The 20,730-nt window shown below is 43.4% G+C and overlaps 1 protein-coding gene across 1 annotated transcript in view; it reads left to right on the top strand.

The window, feature by feature from the left end:
• LOC126162006 (brachyurin-like) overlaps positions 1–10,613 on the top strand; it is a 56,595-nt gene extending 45,982 nt beyond the window's left edge. The window contains exons 6-7 of the mRNA XM_049918228.1: positions 5,929–6,065; positions 10,350–10,613. Coding sequence (XP_049774185.1) covers positions 5,929–6,065; positions 10,350–10,520 — 308 coding nt within the window. The 3' untranslated portion in view covers positions 10,521–10,613. The remainder of the gene's footprint in view (positions 1–5,928; positions 6,066–10,349) is intronic.
• The last annotated feature ends 10,117 nt before the right edge of the window (positions 10,614–20,730 follow it).

Raw genomic sequence — 20,730 nt, 5'->3', positions numbered from 1 at the left:
GTGGTCACGTCGTCCATAAACAGCCATTTTTAATCTATACCTGGCACGTTCGATAGGTTTCATACCTGGAGAACATGCTGGCCACTCTACTCGAGCGATGTCGTTATCGCGAAGGAACTTATTCACAAGATGTGCATGATGCGGGCGCAAATTGTCGTCCATGAAGACGAATGCCTTGCCAGTATGCTGCCGGTGTGGTTGCACTATTTGAGGATGGCATTCACGTAACGTACAAACCGTTACGACACCTTCCATGACCACCACCGGCGTACGTCGACCCCACATAAAGCCACCCCAAAACAGCAGCGAAATTCCACCTTGCATGCACTCGCTAGACAGTGTGTCTAAGGCATTCAGCCTGACCGCGTTGTCTCTAAACGCGTCTCCGACGATTGTCTGGCTGAAGGCATTTGCGACAGTCATCGATGAAGAGAACGATATGCCTATCCTGAGCGGTCCATTCGGCATGTTGCTGAGCCCATCTGTACCGCGCTGCATGGTGTCGTGGTTACAAAGATGGACGTCGGGATTGAAGGTGTGCATCATACAGGCTATTGCGCGAAGTTTGAGTCTAACATTACGTCCTGTGGCTGCACAAAAAGCATTATTCAACTTGGTTGCGTTGCTGTCAGGGTTTCTCCGAACCATAATCCGTAAGTAGCGGTCATCCACTGCAGTAGTAGGCCTTGGGCGACCTGAGCGAGGCATGTCATCAACAGTTCCTGTCTCTCTGCATCTCCTCCATGTCCGAACAACATCACTTTGGTTCGCTCCGAGACGCCTGGACACTTCCCTTGTTGAGACCCCCTCCTGTCACAAAGCAACTTTGCGAACGCGATCGAACCACGCACGGTATTGACCATCTAGGCATGGTTGAACTACAGACAACACGAGCCGTGTACCTCTTTCCTGGTGGAATGACTGGAACTTATCGGCTGTCGAACCTCCTCCGTCTAATAGGTGCTGCTCATGCATGGTTGTTTACATCTTTGGGCGGGTTTAGAGAAGTCTCTGAACAGTTAAACGGACTGTGTCTGTGATACAATATCCACAGTTAACGTCTGTCTTCAGGAGTTCTAGGAACCGGGGTGATGCAAAACTTATTTTGATGTGTGTATGTCTCAACTCTGTGCTGTATGTAAACTAATGAAAAACGATTGACACTTAACAATCGTTCCTTTTACAAATCCAAATATATTTGTACCAGAAGTTCAAATAATCCACCTGAGAGGTTAATATGAAACAACAGTTTTTCAGAAAGAAAATAAACAATAATCCACTGAAGATAGCACAAAAGTGCTGAAACATTTTTGGGTAAAAAAAAAAGCAGTGTCTTGAATAACGCGGAATTCGTCTCCAGTTTTTCTTCCAGCACCCAAATAAGAACTGCAACATCCACAAGATCACTACACAGCCAACGTCTTTCAGTTTTCTTAATTCTAAACTGCCAGATTCCCATCGCCCTCTTGAAGTTTTGGCTTTACGGAGGATTTTTGCTATCTGCTTCAGCACTTCTTCGTTCATTCGGCAGACTGCCTTATCACAGTCTTCAGTCCACCAAGCATGTTTACATCTCCTTTGTAACGCTGTTATTTCCTTTTCTGTAGGTACGTATTTTTTCAGGTATCAAGCTAGATCCCTGTTTTCATTTGCTGAAGCAGCTTTTGAAAATTAGCTATGCTTGAGATTTTCAGCGTCGCTTCTTATAACTTTATTCACAGGCAGTGTTTTCTTATTTAATGATAGAAGTCTAACCTTACACGGGTCAGGAAGTGATAAATTGGAAATTTTAAGTTCCTTTGGGACCAAACTAAGGTCATCGGTCCCTAGGCATACACACTACGTAATCTAACTTCGAGTAACTTACCCTAAGGACAACACACACAGACTCATGGCTGAGGGAGAACTCGAACCTCCAATGGGAGGAGGCGCGCAAACACTGGCAAGGAGCCCTAGACAACCCGGCTACACCGCGCGGCAGAAAGTGATAGGTTAAAAATGCCACATTTCCTCACTTCTACATTCTCTATTTCCTTAACATCGCATTTAGATATTGCGACGTAGTCCAGTTGAAATTCACCTAAATATTTTTGTGGAGAGCGCCAAATTTTCTTTTTTTGGGGGGGATGTCTTTTGAAAACAGTAGACACAAGTGTAAGACCAAACGCGTGACAACCGTCAGTAAGTTTTCTGACATTTAAATTTGTTAAATTGTGAACAGGATAGTTGCCAGTCATATTCCGAAACTGTCGTACCTCCCCAGTTTGCGTGTTGAAACTAAAACTGCGAGTTGAAGTCCCCTCTAGCTGGTTCCAAAGCAAATCCACGCTTTAAGGGTTTCTTTGGTTCTCTTCGTTTATCAGTGCGTGATCACTGAGCAATCTGTACCTTTTGTTCGCACGTTTGGATGTTGGAGTAGTCTGTCAGAAGGGGAGCTGCAGTCTGTTCTTATTCTGGTCTTCCATCCAGAGACTGGTTTGATGCAGCTCTCCATGCTACTCTATTCTTTGCAAGCCTTTTCATCTCCGAATAACTACCGCAAGCTACATCTTTCTGCATCTGGCTACTGTATTCATCCCTTGACCACCTTCTACGATGCTTATCCTCCTCATTTCCTTCCAGTTCTAAATTGGTGATGCCTTGATGCCTCAAACCATGTCCTATCAACCGACTCCTTTTTTAGTCAAGTTTTCCACAAATTCCTCTTCTTCCCTATCCTGCTCAGTACCTCTTCTACCCATCTGACCTTCAACATTCTTCTGTAGGACCACATTTCGAAAGCTTCTATTCTATTCTTGTCTAAACTATTTTTCGTCCATGTTTCACTTCCATACATGGCTACACTCCACACAAATACTTTCAGAAATGACTTCCTGACCCTCAAATCTATACTCGATGTTAACAAATTTCTCTTTTTCAGAAACTCTTTCCTTTCCATTGCCAGTCTACGCTTATATCCTCTCTACTTCGACCATCATCAGTTATTTTGCTCCCCAAATAGAAAAAAAATCATTTACTACTTTAAGCCTCATTTCCTAATCTAATTCCCGCAGATTTAATTCCACTACATTTCATTATCCTCGTTTTGCTTCTGTTGATGTTCATCTTATATCCTCTTTCAAGACTCTGTCCATTCCAGAATTACAATGTCATCGGCGAACCTCAGTTTTTATTTCTGCCCCATGGACTTTAATCCCTAGTCCGAATTTCTATTTTGTTTCCTTTACCGCTTGCTCAACATACAGATTGAATAACATCGGGGACAGGCTACAAACCTGTCTCACTCCCTTCCCAACCACTGCTTCCCTTTCATGTCCCTCGACTCTTATCACTGCCATCTGGTTTCTGTACAAATTATAAATAGCCTTTCGCTCCCTGAATTTTACCCCTGCTACCTTCTGAATTTGAAAGAGAGTATTCCATTCAACATTGTCAAAAACTTTCTCTAAGTCTACAAGTGCTAGAAACGTAGGTTTACCTTTCCTTAATCCATTTTCGAAGATAAGTCGTAGGGTACTACCTAACGTGTTCCAACATTTCTAAGGAATCCAAACTGATCTTCCCCGAGGTCGGCTTCTACCAGTTTTACATTCATCTGTAAAGAATTAGTACTAGCATTTTGCAGTTGTGGCTTATTAAACTGATAGTTCGGTAATTTTCACATATGTCAACACCTGCTTTCTTTGGTATTGGAATTATTATATTCTTCTTTAAATCTGAGGGTATTTCGCATGTCTCATACATTTTGTTCACCAGATGGTAGAGTTTGGCAGGACTGGCTCTCCCAAGGCTGTCATTAGTTCTAATGGAATGTTGTCTACTCCCGGGGCCTTGTTTCGACTTAGGTCTTTCAGTGCTCTGTCAAACTCTTCACGCAGTATCATATCTCCTACTTCATCTTCATCCACATTCTCTTCCATTTCTATAATATTGTCCTCAAGAACATCGCCCTTGTATAGACCCTCAATATACTCCTTCCACCTTTCTGCTTTCCGTGCACCTGAGCTCTTCATATTCATGCAAGTGGTTCTCTTTTCTCCAATGGTCTCTTTAATTTTCCTGTAGGGAGTATTTATCTTACCCCTAGTGATATGCGCCTCTACATCCTTACATTTGTCCTCTAGCCAACCCTGCTTAGCCATTTTGCACTTCCTGTCGATCTCATTTTTGAGACGTTTGTATTCCTTTTTGCCTGCTTCATTTACTGCATTTTTATATTTTTTCCTTTCATCAGTTAAATTCAGTATCTTATGTGTTAGTCAGGGATTTCCATTAGCCCTCGTCCTTTTACCAACTTGGTCCTCTGCTACCTTCACTATTTCATGTCTCAAAGATACCCATTCTTCTTCTGCTGTATTTCTAGCCCCCATTCCTGTGAATCGTTCCCTTATGCTCTCCCTGAAGCTCTCTGCAACCTCTGGTTCTTTCAGTTTATCCAGGTCACATATCCTTAAATTCCCACCTTTTTGCAGTTTCTTCAGTTTTAATCTACAGTTCATAACCAATAGATTGTGGTCAGAGTCCACATCTGCCCCTGGAAATGTCATAAAATATAAATCTGGTTCCTGAATCTCTGTCTTATCATTTTATAATCTGAGACCTTCCAGTATCTGCAGGCTTCTTCCATTTATACAACCTTTTATGATTCTTGAACCAAGTGTTAGCTATGATTAAGTTATGCTCTTTGCAAAATTCTACCAGGCAGCTTTCTCTTTCATTCCTTAATCCCATTCCATATTCACCTACTACGTTTCCTTCTCTTCCTTTTCCTACTATCTAGTTCTAGTCACCCATGACTATTAAATTTTCGCCTCCCTTCACTATCTGAATAAATTCATTTATTTCATCATACATTTCATCAATCTCTTCATTTGCGGAACTAGTTGGCGTATAAACTTGTACTACTGTGGTAGGCGTGGGCTTCAAATCAATCTTGGCCATAATAATGCGTTCACTGTGCTGTTTGTAGTAGCTTACCCGCGTTCCTATTTTTCTATTCATTATTAAACCTACTCCTGCATTAACCCTATTTGATTTTCTGTTTATAACTCTGTATTCACCTGACCGGAAGTCTTGTTCATCCTGCCACCAAACTTCACTAATTCCCACTGTATCTAACTTTAACCTATCCATTTCCCTTTTTAAATTTTCTAATCTACCTGCCCGAGTAAGGGATCTGACATTCCACGCTCCGATTCGTAGAACGCCAGTTTTCTTTCTCCTGATAACAACGTCCTCCCGAGTAGTCCCCGCCCGGAGATCCGAATATGGGACTATTTTAACTCCGGAATATTTTACCCAAGAGGACGCCATCATCATTGAACCACACAGTAAAGCTGCATGCCCTCGGGAAAAATTACAGCTGTAGTTTCCCCTTGCTTTCAGCCGTTCGCAGTACCACAGCACAGCAAAGCCGTTTTGGTTAGTGTTAAAAGGCCAGATGAGTCAATCATCCAGACTGTTGCCTCTGCTACTACTGAAAAGGTTGCTGCCCCTCTTCAGAAACCACACGTTTGCATGGCCTCTCAACAAACACCCTTCCATTGTGGTTGCACCTACGGTACAGCTATCTGTATCGATGAGGCACGCAAGCCACCATACCAACGGGAAGGTCAATGGTACATGGCTTTTTTCATATAGTTCAATAATTGTCACCCTGTATATGCCTCAATAAAAGCACATATTATGTGGCACTTGTTACCCTAATAAAACTTTACAACGAAGCTATGTATGTGAAGACAAACATGTAATACAAAATACACAGAATATGTTTAATGTTCGGCCTACTAGTTGCATTACATTATCTGTGTAATTCCGTAACGTATCATGATAAAGAACATTTTTGGAAACTGAACATCAGTACATCTAGTGAAGCTGTCACTCATGGAAGCATTGAGGGGTACACGAGGCCGTGTTGTTTGTTTCCAGACGGTGTCATCCCAGACACGCTGCAGTACACGACACTGAACGTCATGTCCAACACGCAGTGCAGCCAATACTTCGGCGGTCCCATCTACGACTTCACACTCTGCGCCATCGGATCCAACGGACAGAGCACCTGCGGCGTAAGTACCTACCGTCATTTTCACTGCTACAGTTTTTGATTCCACAGTAACTGAAGTGACCGAGTAATCTGACCACCATGTCCAGTCGGGACAGTGCGTGGATTCTGGGATAGAAATCAAAAGAACTAGTGAACACCATCACTCAGCGTAATATTGTATTACACTTAACTTTGGAAGAAAGTGTCCTTGTTGAAATCCATATATAAGTCTTTAGCAAAGCAGGGACAAGTTATCACGTTAATAGTTCACTACATAGAAACATACGTACTGAAAGTCTTGGTGCCAGTTTGATGCACTACTTTCGTAGAGCAAGTTACGACTGCACTGTAACTATCCTCGACTGCTGCTAACCCGAGCTATTCGACAACTGGGTGACAACTATGCCAGAACTGGACTACAACCCAGCAGGAACTGGCTAGAGCTACGGTCGGGCAGTCTCTTACCAAGGTGATCTTTGGCGCCGGTGGCGCCTAAGCTCAGGGTGCGTGGCACTCGTGCGTCCGGTGACTGGGCGGCGGAGGTTGCGTCGCTGTCGCTGCCAGGAACCTCGATGCCTCTCTTTATGAGGGCGCACGCTTCAATGGCGAAATTTTTATTGTTGGTAGAACTCAGCACCGTTTTGAACTTTGTTCGTAGTCTCCTATCCATCGAATTATCCCTAGAGATTATGCTATAGAGGTGCGGGAAACCGTCCACAAACAGTAGCTGATGATGGCCTAGTCTCACAATCGCTTGATGCTCGTCTATATTGAATGCTGTCGCCTCTGCCTTGGTCTCGCTGATATGAAGGTATTCTAGGAGCTGATTTCCACACGTTGAATCTGTTCTGATATGCCTCAGATCATATCATCTGCAAATCCAATTGCGTTAATTTCAATAAAACTTTTCTGGTTGTTCTTTATTCCATCGCACATCAAAGTGATGAACAGTAGTGTAGACAGTGCACTGCGTATCTGTACTATATTCAAGGTCTGAAATCATAAAGATCGTTCCTATCCACCGAATGATTCACAACACCGAATTACTAACGATCCTCGCAATACTTCACAACATTCATCGTTCATGAAAAGCTGATGCTACACCCTCGGTGTCCAAAGATATTAACATCATTTCCGAATCTGATACACTTTTGTTCGCACGATGCCGAGCTAATATTACTCACGGTAGGAGTTTGCCCTGCCTTATGGGCTACACTGTGTGTGAAGCTAAACGTACTGCAGATCTTCCAAAATAATAAGCTCATCTAGGGGTTAACGATAGGGAAGGTTCTATTTCTTTGATGAGGATGCATACTGTTAGCCGTGGTAAAGAAAGAGAAATGTATCAATTTCAGGTATTGGACTTCGGTACGGAAACAACTAAGGAAAAAGGCGTAAGTGTAAATGCCAAATTTCATTTTACCAGTTATGGTCTGCTGACGATGATAAAAATTTGTCGTCTCCCAGATTCTGTGCTGGCAACACTGTTGCACAAAGAAGCGACTATTCTTTCATATCCTCTTCACTGGTAACCTGTACCATCATCACAGTCAGAACCTGTAGAGGGTATTTACAGACTTCCATAACACTTCACAATAAGGAATGAGTATCTAGCTCAAGCAATGGCATTCAGTTACATGGAAACAAACGATTGTCAGTGTGAACGCGATTTGATATGACAGCGGTGCGAAAAGGGAAATGAGATATTTGCTTGGGCAACCTTGACTCGGCACAGTTCTACATCATCTGATGACAATTATCCGGACACCCCTCCGTAATGCGGGACTGACTGCTGGATGTCAGGTGGATACGAGTGTATAAAAGGAGGTGGAGAGTATCGTGTTGTCAGCAGAGAAACAATGACAGACGAATAGGTTAGTCAGAATACCTCTGTTACATCGAGCATGGAATAGTTATTGGACGTTGCCTGAGAAGATCCATTGGAGATATTGAACGCTTCTCCAGTTGCCCAAGTCGAGTGTCGTTGACGTCATTGTAAAGTGGAAACGTGACGGTAGAGCCACAACTGAACCAAAGTAGGTAGATATACTGAACTGACGGACAGGAACGGTCGAGCATTGCGGAGGATGTAAAAAAACGCATCAACTCAGAGCACACAATTATCGAGCAGCTCCTCAGAAGCGACAAATTTCTGTAGTTATTGCTAACCGACGCTTGTGGAGGTGCAAACAGCGATGCCACTGGGCAGTGTACGAGTGGAAACGAGTGCTTGAATCACTTTGTACCCTGGAGCAAACAGATGAAAGAGGATTTTAGTTTGAGATATGCGTGGAGAATGTTACCTGTCTGCGCCGACAGTAGAGTGCGGAGAAAGTGGCGTTATGGTATTGGAGTCTTGTTAGGGTGTGATGCCCGTATTGTGCTTAAGGAAACACTAGATGGGAAGGATATGAACATAGGCTGAGAAGAAAAAAATCGCAACGCCAACAAATTATGTACTGTAATGAAATTTTTCTAACACACTTGTCTAGGTAGTAGATGTAAGAGATTAATACTGCAAGATTGCAGGTTAATGTAAGCACGAGATAAGCCATTGTAAATGTGATATGCTGGAGCATTAATAACCGGTGTAACTGCCATAATGTTGAATGCAAACATGGAAACTTGTATGCATTGTGTTGTACTGATGCTGCACGTCGTTGTGGGATGGAGTTCCATGCCTGCTGCACTTGTTAGTTCAACACCAGTATGTTAATGCTGTTAGTAGATGTCGCTGGAGTTATCGTCTAATGATGTTCAACATGTGCACTATTGCAAACAGATCTATTGGTCGAGTAGGCCAAGATAGCATGTCGACACTCTGGAGAGCGTGTTGAGTTTCAACGGCGGAATGTGCGTGAGGATTATCTTGTCGGGAAACACACTCCGGAACGCTGTTATTGAATGACAGCGCAACAGGCCAAATCACCAAACTAATCTACAAGTTTGCAGTCAGGGTGCTTGGGATAACGACTGTCATACGAAATCGTACCCCAGACCATAACTCCAAGTGTAGTTCCAGTGTATCTAGCACACAGACAGGTTGGTTGCAGGCACTTAACACGCCGCCTCCTATCCAACACACGGCCATCACTGGCACCAAGGCAGAACTGGCTTTCACCAGAAAACACAACATACCTCAGTCTGCCCTCCAATGAGCTCTCGCTTGATACCAATGAAGTTGCAAATGACAGCGGTTTGGGGTCAGTGGAAAGCACGCTACAAGGCGTCTGGCTCGGGGCTGTTCTTGAAGTAATTAGTGTGTCACTGTGGTGCCAACTGCTGCTCAGTTTGCTGCTGTATGTGCAGTACGCTGCGCCAGAGCCATACGCCGAAGACGATGGTCTTCCTTCCCGGTAGTGCCACGTGGCCGTCCGAGGTCCGCTCTTCTCGCGACTGTACATTCTCGTGATCACCGCTGGCAGTAATCATTCACAGTGGCTACATTATTACCAAGTCTTTCTACAGCATCGCAGAAGCAACGTTCAGCTTATCGCAGCCCTATTATACGACCCTGTTCAATTTGGCGTCTTTATCGCCTTAAAGGCATCCCTGACTGCAATCAACTCACATTCAATTTCAAAGGTAACTAAGTCTCACGACCTTTACAGCGTGTAATTAAATCAAACCTGAATTTCATGCTCACAGTGACGCTACTAGCGGCGCTCTTATGCGAATAGCTCGAAATTTGAATAGACATCGTTTTTCAGATGTAGAAACACGACTACCAGTTTTCGTGTATGTCGCAGGACGCCTTCGTGTTGCAGTATTTTTTCGTCAGTGTATTTTATAGCATATTGTACTTCATAGACTAGAAGAACAGTTAGCAAACGATGAATGTCACAGCATGACAATACACCTTATAATAAAGGTGCAGCTTTGAGGCAATGGACTGTGGACAATAACATTCCTGAATTGGATTAGGCTGCACAGAGTCCCGACCTGAACACAATGGAACACTTTTTGGATGACTTCCATCGCTTCAAACCGCAGTGTCCTACAGCGCAACCTCCTCTAGTTTTGGGCTAGCATTGCTCCATATACGTTCAGACACCTGACTGAAAGTGTCCCAGCACAGTAAAGGCACATGGCGGACACGCAAGGGTACGTTTGGACAGATAGCGAATATCCGCCACAATGGCAGTTGCATTCCAGGGAAACGATTTCAAGAACTTATGGAGGTGCTATTTTAGAATGTATGTGTTTACCTTCAGCGCTACATCTTGAGTGAGTGACACTGTACTGTGTTGGAAATACCTGATTGGGGCTCCCACCAGCCAGAGATTATACTGTGGTCACGTTTCAGGGCGACAGCGGCGGCGCGCTGGTGGTCGGCTCACTGGGAAGCTACACAGAGATCGGGATCGTCAGCTGGGGTTCGGGCAATGGCTGTGCGAGCGGAGACCCGGCCGGCTTCACCAGGGTCACGTACGTCCTCGACTGGATCGCAAGTACAGCCGGCATCACCATTCCGTAAAGGCAGCACATTCATCACCGGCTATTTCCAGATTCCTCGAGAGAAGAAACTGTGAACAATACAGAGCCCCAAATAAATAATTCAATATATGAAGTGTCTTGTTTATTAATTTATTGCTCGTTAATTAACAAGAGTATGAATGCGTCAGTTTCACACACAGTTCATCTGGAAACTTCTTTGAGTTCCATAATTTCAGTTCCATGTACGAAACATATAGACAACGGCACTTAAGAAGGCAGCCATGTTGTGTTCAGGCCGCAAATTATGCCAAAAGTCCTTACACTATTCGTCATTACCAATCACACACAGCTAATCTTGGAAGCAGCCAGAAGCAACTCGACTGTAATACTTCCTCGCTAGTTTCGTAAATGATGTACGTACTGTGTAACTGTTTTGTTTGTTGCTGTTGTACGAGGGCATTTCGAAAAGTAAAGATGCAATGGCTCGCAGTCCATAAATAGAAAATTCATTTAGAAAACGTCAGTTACATCTTATTAACTGGATTATTCGTTATTTTTCGACTTAATCACCCCCGTTATCCTCACATTTGTTAAGTCGGTGCACAAGCTTTTGTATCCCACAGTAATAGAAGGTTGTCGCTTGTTGTCGGAACATTTCAACTTCATCTTTGATCTCTTCATCGTCGTGGAATGACTTCTACAAGGATGTGACTTCAGGTAACGGAAGACATGGAAGTCGGTGGGCGCAAGGTTCGGGCTGTATGGCGGATGGTCCATTACGTCCCATTTGAATTGTTTGAGTAGTGCTTTGGTTACGAGCGCTGTGTGAGGCCGAGCGTTGTCATGAAGCAAGCGCACTGCACTTGTCAGCATTTCCCTGCATGTGTTTTGAATTGCCCTTCGAAGAAAAAAATGGTTCAAATGGCTCTGAGCACTATGGGACTTAACATCTGTGGTCATCAGTCCCGTAGAACTTAGAACTACTTAAACCTAACTAACCTAAGGACATCACACACATCCATGCCCGAGGCAGGATTCGAACCTGCGACCGTAGCTGTCGCGCGGTTCCGGACTGAGCGCTCTTCGAAGACGTATCAAAGTCTGGCAATATGCAGCGGCATTAATTGTCGTTCCAGGAGGCATAATTTCCAACAGAAGAATGCCTTGTCTGTCCCAAAAAGCAGAAGCCATGACTTTCTTCGCTGAAATCGACGTTTTGCATTTCTTGGATTTTGGTGAATTCGAAGGGCGCCATTGCATTGATTGTTGCTTGGATTCAGGTGTATGGTGATTAACCCACGTCTCGTCACCTGTCACAATGTGATCAAGGAACTCGTCACCTGCTTCAGCATAGCGTGTGAGGAAGTCGAATGCAAAGCCCATCCTTTTCTTTTTGTGTTCTTCCGTTAAAAGTTTGGAACCCAGTGGGCACACAATTTCCTGTTCTCGAACTTGACAGTCACAACGTCATAAAGAGTTGTCATTGACACATCTGGTATGATCTGATGTCATTCTTTCAATGTGAGACGTCTATTCGCACGAATTGCTTCCTCCGTTCTCCGAAGAAGGCTATCAGATATCACAGATGGCCGACCTGTTCTTTGTTCGTCATGAACATCGGTCCTACATTCAGAGAAATGATGACACCATTTCGTTACATTTTGTCGATTCATAAAGTTCCCATAAACAGAAACAATTTCTTTGTGAATATCCGCTAGTCGCTGACCTTTTGCATGAAGAAAACGTATGACGGAGCGCACTTCGCATTTGGCGAGATTCTGAATCGGCGCAGCCATTTTAAACACCACCTACTCCAACCAGAAGCAACGTTCAACTGCCAAACGACCGCGAGCAGAAAGCTAATGGTTCAAAGGTTAACACCAGTGTTGCTAACTTGCTGGCGTACGGTGTATCTCTACTTTCCGAAATACCCTCGTATATGTAAACTCTCTCCCTCTTCTTCAACTTTCGTGTGTGTCTTTGTTTTAAGGTAAACCTGAACAATGTTTATGTAAACGCTTTTTGATAGTCGTCAAATCCGTCTAAAACTGTATAACTGTATTACAAATAACTTTTACCAAAATTCATTATAAAACTTAAGTCTGTGTGCTAAATAAGCTATCCTATGAAGTTCTATACTGTGCAGTGTAGAGTGCTTCAGTGTGTGACGTCACAGTGCTTGTCTTAGTCAAAACACGAAACAAACAGAATAAATATTCTATGTAAAATTAAAAAATCAAAATTTGAAAGCATAAATATCCAAAATGCTTTTATTAAAATACCCTGTGTATTTACGTAAGCATACCGGTTGAATAAACAGTCGGAAACAGTGGGCTTAGGGATGTTTAGGAGTGTGGAAATCTCGCCTATAGACCTATGAAACAAGTGACACGCAGTCACCTGACCACGTTCGAAGTTCCTGAGTTGTTCCGCGCTGCACCCCATTCTGCACTCTCACGATGTCTAATGACTACTGAAGTCGCTGATATGGAGTACCTGGCAGTAGGTGGCAGCACAATGCACCTAATATGAAAAACGTATGTTTTTGGGGGTGTCCGGATACTTTTGATCACATATGTATGTGTAACTAGAAACGAGCGGTCTTGTAAACGTCTTAATATTTTTTTTATCACATGACTCGACATTAGCTGATAAAAGTGAAGTGAATAGTGAACTATTTCATATTATAAGCATATGAAATACTAGTCAGCGCTTCTGCAGACTTCGTTGATTACGATATTTCAAATGAACACCATTCACGATGCTTATGAGTGTTTATGAGTATAAATTAAAAAAGGTTGCAGAAAAGTAAACAAACGCAGTAATAAAATGAACTGAGAATATTTGTTCGCAGAATGTTTGCACGCTCGACGCACATATCCCTACCACGTTTCAGGCAAATTGGCTGACCACATTTGGTGAACATATGCCACTGCTTATACCCCTTTCCTTTCTTTCTGACGCAGGACACTTCATACACGTCTGGCTCTTTTCCATTCTGTCAGTTGGTATACCTCTAACATGTCGTCATCAAATAATTCTCCTGTATTCAAGATTTGGTAGGCGCCTGCACAAAAATTCCATTTTTGCTTTTAGCCAAGTATTCCTCCTTTAAAAATGTTGTCTTGAGGCGTTGTTGTTGCTCTAATGGGCTTTTAACGTACCCATTTGAGATTGTCTTTGTGATGAAAGACTGTGTTTGCTGTGAATAATTTCTGTGGTACAGGGCACAACTGGCACTGCTTCCAGTCGAGCATTTTCTTCACTAGTATCACACTGTTTCGTGGTGACCACCAACAATCACAAAATGAAATCGGCATCAGCTCTTAGAAAATCGCTCCATGATATAGCTAAAAATTAATGAATTCACACATAAAATAAAAAGCTGTGACACAAAAATTCTGAAAAATCAACTGAAATGAAAGTAAGCATTAATTAGAAATATGTGGACTATTAGACTCATCTAATTATTACAAGTGATGCGGAACGTGCGGTCAGACAGACAACCTATTCCGCACTCAGTTCTAAGTAATATACTTCATCGTTACGCTGACAGACTTAAGCTGATTGCTGAATGTTGCTTTACACGCGGCATGTATTAAAGTGAAGACACTGAAAAAGAGAGGGTGGTTTTTTGCAGTGCTGCCACACTCAATGTTCAAATGAATTATGGGTCTGAGAGGTCATTGTTAAGAGTTAAAGGTTAAACTTGTTCTAGCATTATTTAATGCTATAAATGTGATTGCAGGAATCGTTTCAAAACCCCTAGTAGATTCTACACTGACGCTGAGTTAGCTCCTCTTCTCACTATAACCTATCGCAGATCTCTCAAACAAAAAAGCGCGCCCAGTAGTACGAATTCTGCACACATGATTCCCGTTTAGAAGAAGGGTAGTAGAAGTGATCCACTAAATTATCACCCAGTCTCCTTCACATCCGTATGTTGTAGAATCTTAGAATATGTTCTGAGCTCAAACATAATGAGGTATCTTGAACAGAATGACCTCCTCCATGCCAACGGGCAGCGTGGAATCAGAAAACATCGATCATGTGAAATCCAAACCTTTTCTCACTTCACACAATGAAAGCTTTGGATCAGGCAGTCCGGTAAATGCAGTATTTCTTGATTTCCGAAAACAAGTTGACTCAGTAGCACATTTATGTTTATTGTCAAAAGTACGATCATTCGGTGGATAAAGCAAAATTTATGGCTGACATGAAGATTTTTTGGTAGGGATGACGCAGGAGATTACTTTCAGTGGGGAATCATCGTGAGATGCAGAAGTAACTTCACGCGTGGCCCAGCGAAGTGCGTTGGTGTCCTTGATGTTCATGTTGTATAATAATGACCTTGCAGACTTGCTGTAACGTTCTGAAATGAGTAGCTGCAGACTTCAAAAAACGCGAAAAACTTCAAGGAGTCACTGTTGGAATCAGTCAACTCATACAAATACCTGGTTGTAACACTTTGCAGGGATGCGAAATGGAGCGATCACATAGGCTCAGTCGTGGATAAAGTAGGTGGTAGACTTCGTTTTATTGATAGAATACTCAGTCTACAAACATAATTGCTTAAAGATCACTCGTCCGACCCATTCACTCGTCCGACCCATTCTAGTATACTGCACAGGTGAGTCACACCCATACCAAATAGGACTAACAGGGGATGTCGAACGTGTACAGAGGAGGGCAGCACGAATGGTTACAGGTCTTTTTGGCGCGTGGGAGAGTGTCACAGACACGCTGAAGAAAATGGACGAGGAGACGCTTTAAGACAAACGTAAACTTTCCATAGAATGCCTGCTTAAAAATTTTCAGGAACGATTTTTGAATGATGAGTCTAAGAATATATTATAAACCCCTTTGTATCGCTCACATAGGGATCATGAGGACAAGATTAGATTAATACAGCACGCAAGGAGGCATTTAAACAATCATCCTTCCCGCACTCCATACTTGAACGAAATGGAAAGAACCCTAATAAATGTTACAATGAAACTTGCCCTCTCCCATGAACTTCACATTGGTTTGCAGAGTGTTGATATATATGTAGATGGAGATTTAGGATACTGGCTTGCTGTCTTCGTTCAACAATGCCTAAGCGCTACCGATCAAGCGCCAGGAAACGAACTAAGTGTCGCTATTCGGGTTTCGGTAGGAAAGGTTGCGTGCAGCTGAGTGGCAGGAGAACTGGTTTGCAGATGTTATGATATGAGTTTGCAAGTGTTTTCGTCGATTAATAGATCAGTAGTGAGTAATTATTCCGTTTATCCGTGCGTGTAATTAATTACATATAAAATCAGCGACAAATCAGTATCGTCATTCTACAAGAAGTATCCGTTCGTGAGAAACATTACTACAGGGTGTCCCAAAAAGAATGACTCAATTTTAAATAGAATTATTTATTGGGAAGATGGGCTTAACACAAACAAATTGCATACTAAATTACTCATAAAAGACAGAAGTTTATAAAAATCCATCATAAATGTTCAATATGTCCTCCATTGGCAGCACGGACGACATCTAGTCGATAGCCGAATTCATTGCAAACTGAGCATAAGGTGTCTTCTGTCAATGAAGCTACAGCAGCTGATATTCTGGTTTTTAGCTCATCAATGTCACGAGGTAGGGGAGGAACGTAAACACATTGTTTAACATATCCCCACAAGAAGAAATCACATGGTGTTAAGCCATGGGACCTAGGAGGCCAAGAGTGTAAAGCCTGGTCACTCGGTCCTGTAAGCCCTATCCAATGTTGAGGCACGTTGGCATTGAGGAAACTACCCACGTTATTGTCCCAGTGCGGTGGTGCTCCATCTTGGTGATAGATGAAATTGTGAGAGTCAAGTTGTGGGAATAACCAGTTCCGTAGCATTGCAAGATATGATGGTCCTGTTACGATTTCTTCCTCAAAAAAGTAGGGTCCGTAAACCTTGCTTTGCGAAACAGGACTAAAAACTTTTACTTTGCGCGAGACTGTCTGCACGCTCTAGGTCAGTGCTCTTTGCGACATCTAGCGGATTTTTTCTTAAACTCTAGAAATGCCCGATTACATCTAGCGCTGTTTCAGTTAACTTATGACATTTGTCTCAATATTATTACAAATTAAAATCGGGTCATACTTTTAAGGACACCCTGTATTTATATGGTTAGAAACGTTATCGTGGAGTGCGAATATTAATCTGCAAAAGCAATCCAGCGGTGGCAAAGCTCATTGTGAACGTGCACTAACTTCAAATGTTAATTCGAACTTGGTTGGCTCCACACAAACTTAGGAAATGTGTTACTTGCGAAACCAGTAAATGAAGGAAAATGGTGTGTACCGTTATCCTATGAAAGCATCATTTTTGCACTTAACTATGCAGCCACAGTTACAGTATGTGCTGAAGAGCCGGCCGTTGTGGCCGAGCGGTTCTAGGAGCTACAGTCTGGAACCGCGTGACCGCCACGGTCGCAGTTTCGAATCCTGCCTCGGGCATGGATGTGTGTGATGTCCTTAGGTTAGTTAGGTTCAAGTAGTTCTAAGTTCTAGGGGACTGATGACCTCAGAAGTTAAGTCCCATAGTGCTGAGAGCCATTTGAACCATTTCTTTGTGCTGAAAATTGTTTCCATGTGCCTCAACGCATGCGTGTACGCGCCGTAGCACGTTCTGACTGACATGTTCTCATCGGCCAGGCTGCATCTGAACAGTGTCACAGTCAGCAGGAATACGCTAGTCCATTGTATCCACATGTGAAATAGGCTCTGCATACAGAATACTTTTGAGATGGCCCGATAACCAGAAATCGCACGGGTTGTGATACAGTGAATGAGCAGGCCACGGCTGGACCCCCTCGCCCTATCCATCGGCCAGGGAAGACATGACTGAGATGCGTCCAAGCGTTAACGGCGAAGTGGGTTGGACCACCACAATGCAGCAGGTCCACATCCCGTCGAATCATCAGTGGCACTTCTTTCAGTAGCAGAGGCAAAGTCACCCGCCAGGAACACCGATAGTTCCCGCCTGTTAGGAGACTTGCAAGAAAGTCTGGTCCCAAAATACGATCGCCAGTCATCTCGGTCCACACATTCAGGCTGCACTGATGCTGATTCACTATCACCATACCATGGGAGTTCTGCATACTATCCCACGGATGACTTATGAAAGTTGAAGATACCTCTCCGCGTAAAGGAGGCCTCATCTGTGACTAGGATGGATGACACCAATCCAGGAATCGTTGTTGTCTGGTGAAGAAACCAGTGACGAAACTGCTTCCCATGTGGAACTTCTGTCGCTAGTAAATTCTGTACACGCTGTAAGTGATAAGGGTAGTAACAACTATCACGAACAGTGTTCCACACGGTCGTCTGGATTGGTCTGCACTGGTGGACCAACTGCCTGGTACCGACAAGGTGGTCGCACGTCCACAATGTTAATCCATTTTCCTAGAAGTCTGGTGTCCGAACTTTTTGGGTATGTCCTTCACGATTTCCTGATTCCTGAAACGACCCTATCTCAGACGAACGGCGAAACACTAGTGCGAACATGAATACTTTCGTTGTTGTCGGCGGGGAGAGATCTCCTTATACAATCTTGCTGCCCGCCGCCCGCTGCCATTTGCCTTTCCGTAAGTAAACAGCAAGCTGGGAAGCTCTCGATTAGAATACGGAGCCATTGTGTGTAACGCTGTATCACATCCACAAGGTGAATCAGCAAGAGAAGTGAACGGGACACACCGCTTGGTGGTTAGCGGAGTATATACAGGGTGTTTCAAAAATGACCGGTATATTTGAAACGGCAATAAAAACTAAACGAGCAGCGATAGAAATACACCGTTTGTTGCAATATGCTTGGGACAACAGTACATTTTCAGGCAGACAAACTTTCGAAATTACAGTAGTTACAATTTTCAACAACAGATGGCGCTGCGGTCTGGGAAACACTATAGTACGATATTTTCCACATATCCACCATGCGTAGCAATAATATGGCGTAGTGTCTGAATGAAATTACCCGAAACCTTTGACAACGTGTCTGGCGGAATGGCTTCACATGCAGATGAGATGTACTGCTTCAGCTGTTCAATTGTTTCTGGATTCTGGCGGTACAACTGGTCATTCAAGTGTCCCCACAGAAAGAAGTCACAGGGGTTCATGTCTGGCGAATAGGGAGGCCAATCCACGCCGCCTCCTGTATGTTTCGGATAGCCCAAAGCAATCACACGATCATCGAAATATTCATTCAGGAAATTAAAGACGTCGGCCGTGCGATGTGGCCGGGCACCATCTTGCATAAACCACGAGGTGTTCGCAGTGTCGTCTAAGGCAGTTTGTACCGCCACAAATTCACGAAGAATGCCCAGATAGCGTGATGCAGTAATCGTTTCGGATCTGAAAAATGGGCCAATGATTCCTTTGGAAGAAATGGCGGCCCAGATCAGTACTTTTTGAGGATGCAGGGACGATGGGACTGCAACATGGGGCTTTTCGGTTCCCCATATGCGCCAGTTCTGTTTATTGACGAAGCCGTCCAGTAAAAATAAGCTTCGTCAGTAGACCAAATGCTGCCCACATTCATATCACCATCATCAATCCTGTGCACTATATCGTTAGCGAATGTCTCTCGTGCAGCAATGGTAGCGGCGCTGAGGGGTTGCCGCGTTTGAATTTTGTATGGATAGAGGTGTAAACTCTGGCGCAGGAGACGATACGTGGACGTTGGCGTCATTTGGACCGCAGCTGCAACACGGCGAACGGAAACCCGAGGCCGCTGTTGGATCACCTGCTGCACTAGCTGCGCATTGCCCTCTGTGGTTGCCGTACGCGGTCGCCCTACCTTTCCAGCACGTTCATCAGTCACGTTCCCAGTCTGTTGAGATTTTTCAAACAGATCCTTTATTGTATCGCTTTTCGGTCCCTTGGTTACATTAAACCTCCGTTGAAAACTTCGTCTTGTTGCAACAACACTGTGTTCTAGGCAGTGGAATTCCAACACCAGAAAAATTCTCTGTTCTAAGGAATAAACCATGTTGTCTACAGCACACTTGCACGTTGTGAACAGCACACGCTTACAGCAGAAAGACGACGTACAGAATGGCGCACCCACAGACTGCGTTGTCTTCTATATCTTTCACATCACTTGCAGCGCCATCTGTTGTTGAAAATTGTAACTACTGTAATTTCGAAAGTTTGTCCGCCTGAAAATGTACTGTTGTTGCAAACATATTGCAACAAACGGTGTATTTCTATCGCTGCTCGTTTAGTTTTTATTGCCGTTTCAAATATACCGGTCATTTTTGAAACACCCTGTATGTAGATGTAGAACATTGCCGGCCTATGTGGCCGTGCGGTTCTAGGCGCGTCAGTCTGGAACCGCGAGACCGCTACGGTCGCAGGCTCGAATCCTGCCTCGGGCATTGATGTGTATGATGTCCTTAGGTTAGTTAGTTTTAACTTGTTCTAAGTTCTAGGGGACTGATGACCTCAGCTGTTAAGTCCCATAGTGCTCAGAGCCATTTGTACCATTTTTGTAGAACATTGCCAATTACTAAGCAAGAAAGGGTGCTGGGGCATGACGAATAAGGAACAGTACCGCCCTCTAGAAGGAAACCGTGCATAGTATAACTGCGGGTGCATGGCACAGTGCATATTAGACCGAAATCTGGGTAACAAAGTATGATTGAATAAATGGTCTCTAGCATGGAAACTATGCATTTACAGTCATAATTTCATTAGACCTTTTTTGTTCCGTAACCTTTTATCGATCAACCCCTAGAGTTTGTGGAAAAAATCACCCTGTATATTAGACTTGGAAAGCTGAAAATTGGTACGTAGCCTCAGTTTCATGTAAAGACATTAAATATGTGACATCAATGAGCTACCTCTATTAGTTTTCAAGTTATTTACTAAAAACCAAATTTGGAACGAAAAAGAGATTGGTGACGGGTAGATTAGTTAACATCTGCATTTTTAATAGAAAGTTCTAAGTACAGCAGTCGATTACATTGATGCAATAATACAGCTGTACCAAGGTTCAAGACTGTATTGTAAATAACAATGGTTACAAGGATCGTTAAAGGGGCAGTCCAGAGGTCATGTTCTATTACCGTTTCCATCCTAAAAATTCTAGCCGGCAATGCTGTGGAGCAAAAACTTTTTCAGAAACTAGGGCCAACTTAGCTCTATTCACATAAAAATTAAGAAGATTGTAATTTGTTAAATGACAGAGCTGTTAACTAATGTGTCCGAGAAAGGGGCCATTTAAATAATG

The sequence above is a fragment of the Schistocerca cancellata genome, chromosome 2 (genome assembly GCF_023864275.1).
Source record: "Schistocerca cancellata isolate TAMUIC-IGC-003103 chromosome 2, iqSchCanc2.1, whole genome shotgun sequence".
NCBI classification, from domain to species: Eukaryota; Metazoa; Arthropoda; class Insecta; order Orthoptera; family Acrididae; genus Schistocerca; species Schistocerca cancellata.
This window is presented reverse-complemented; position numbering and strand designations above follow the sequence as displayed.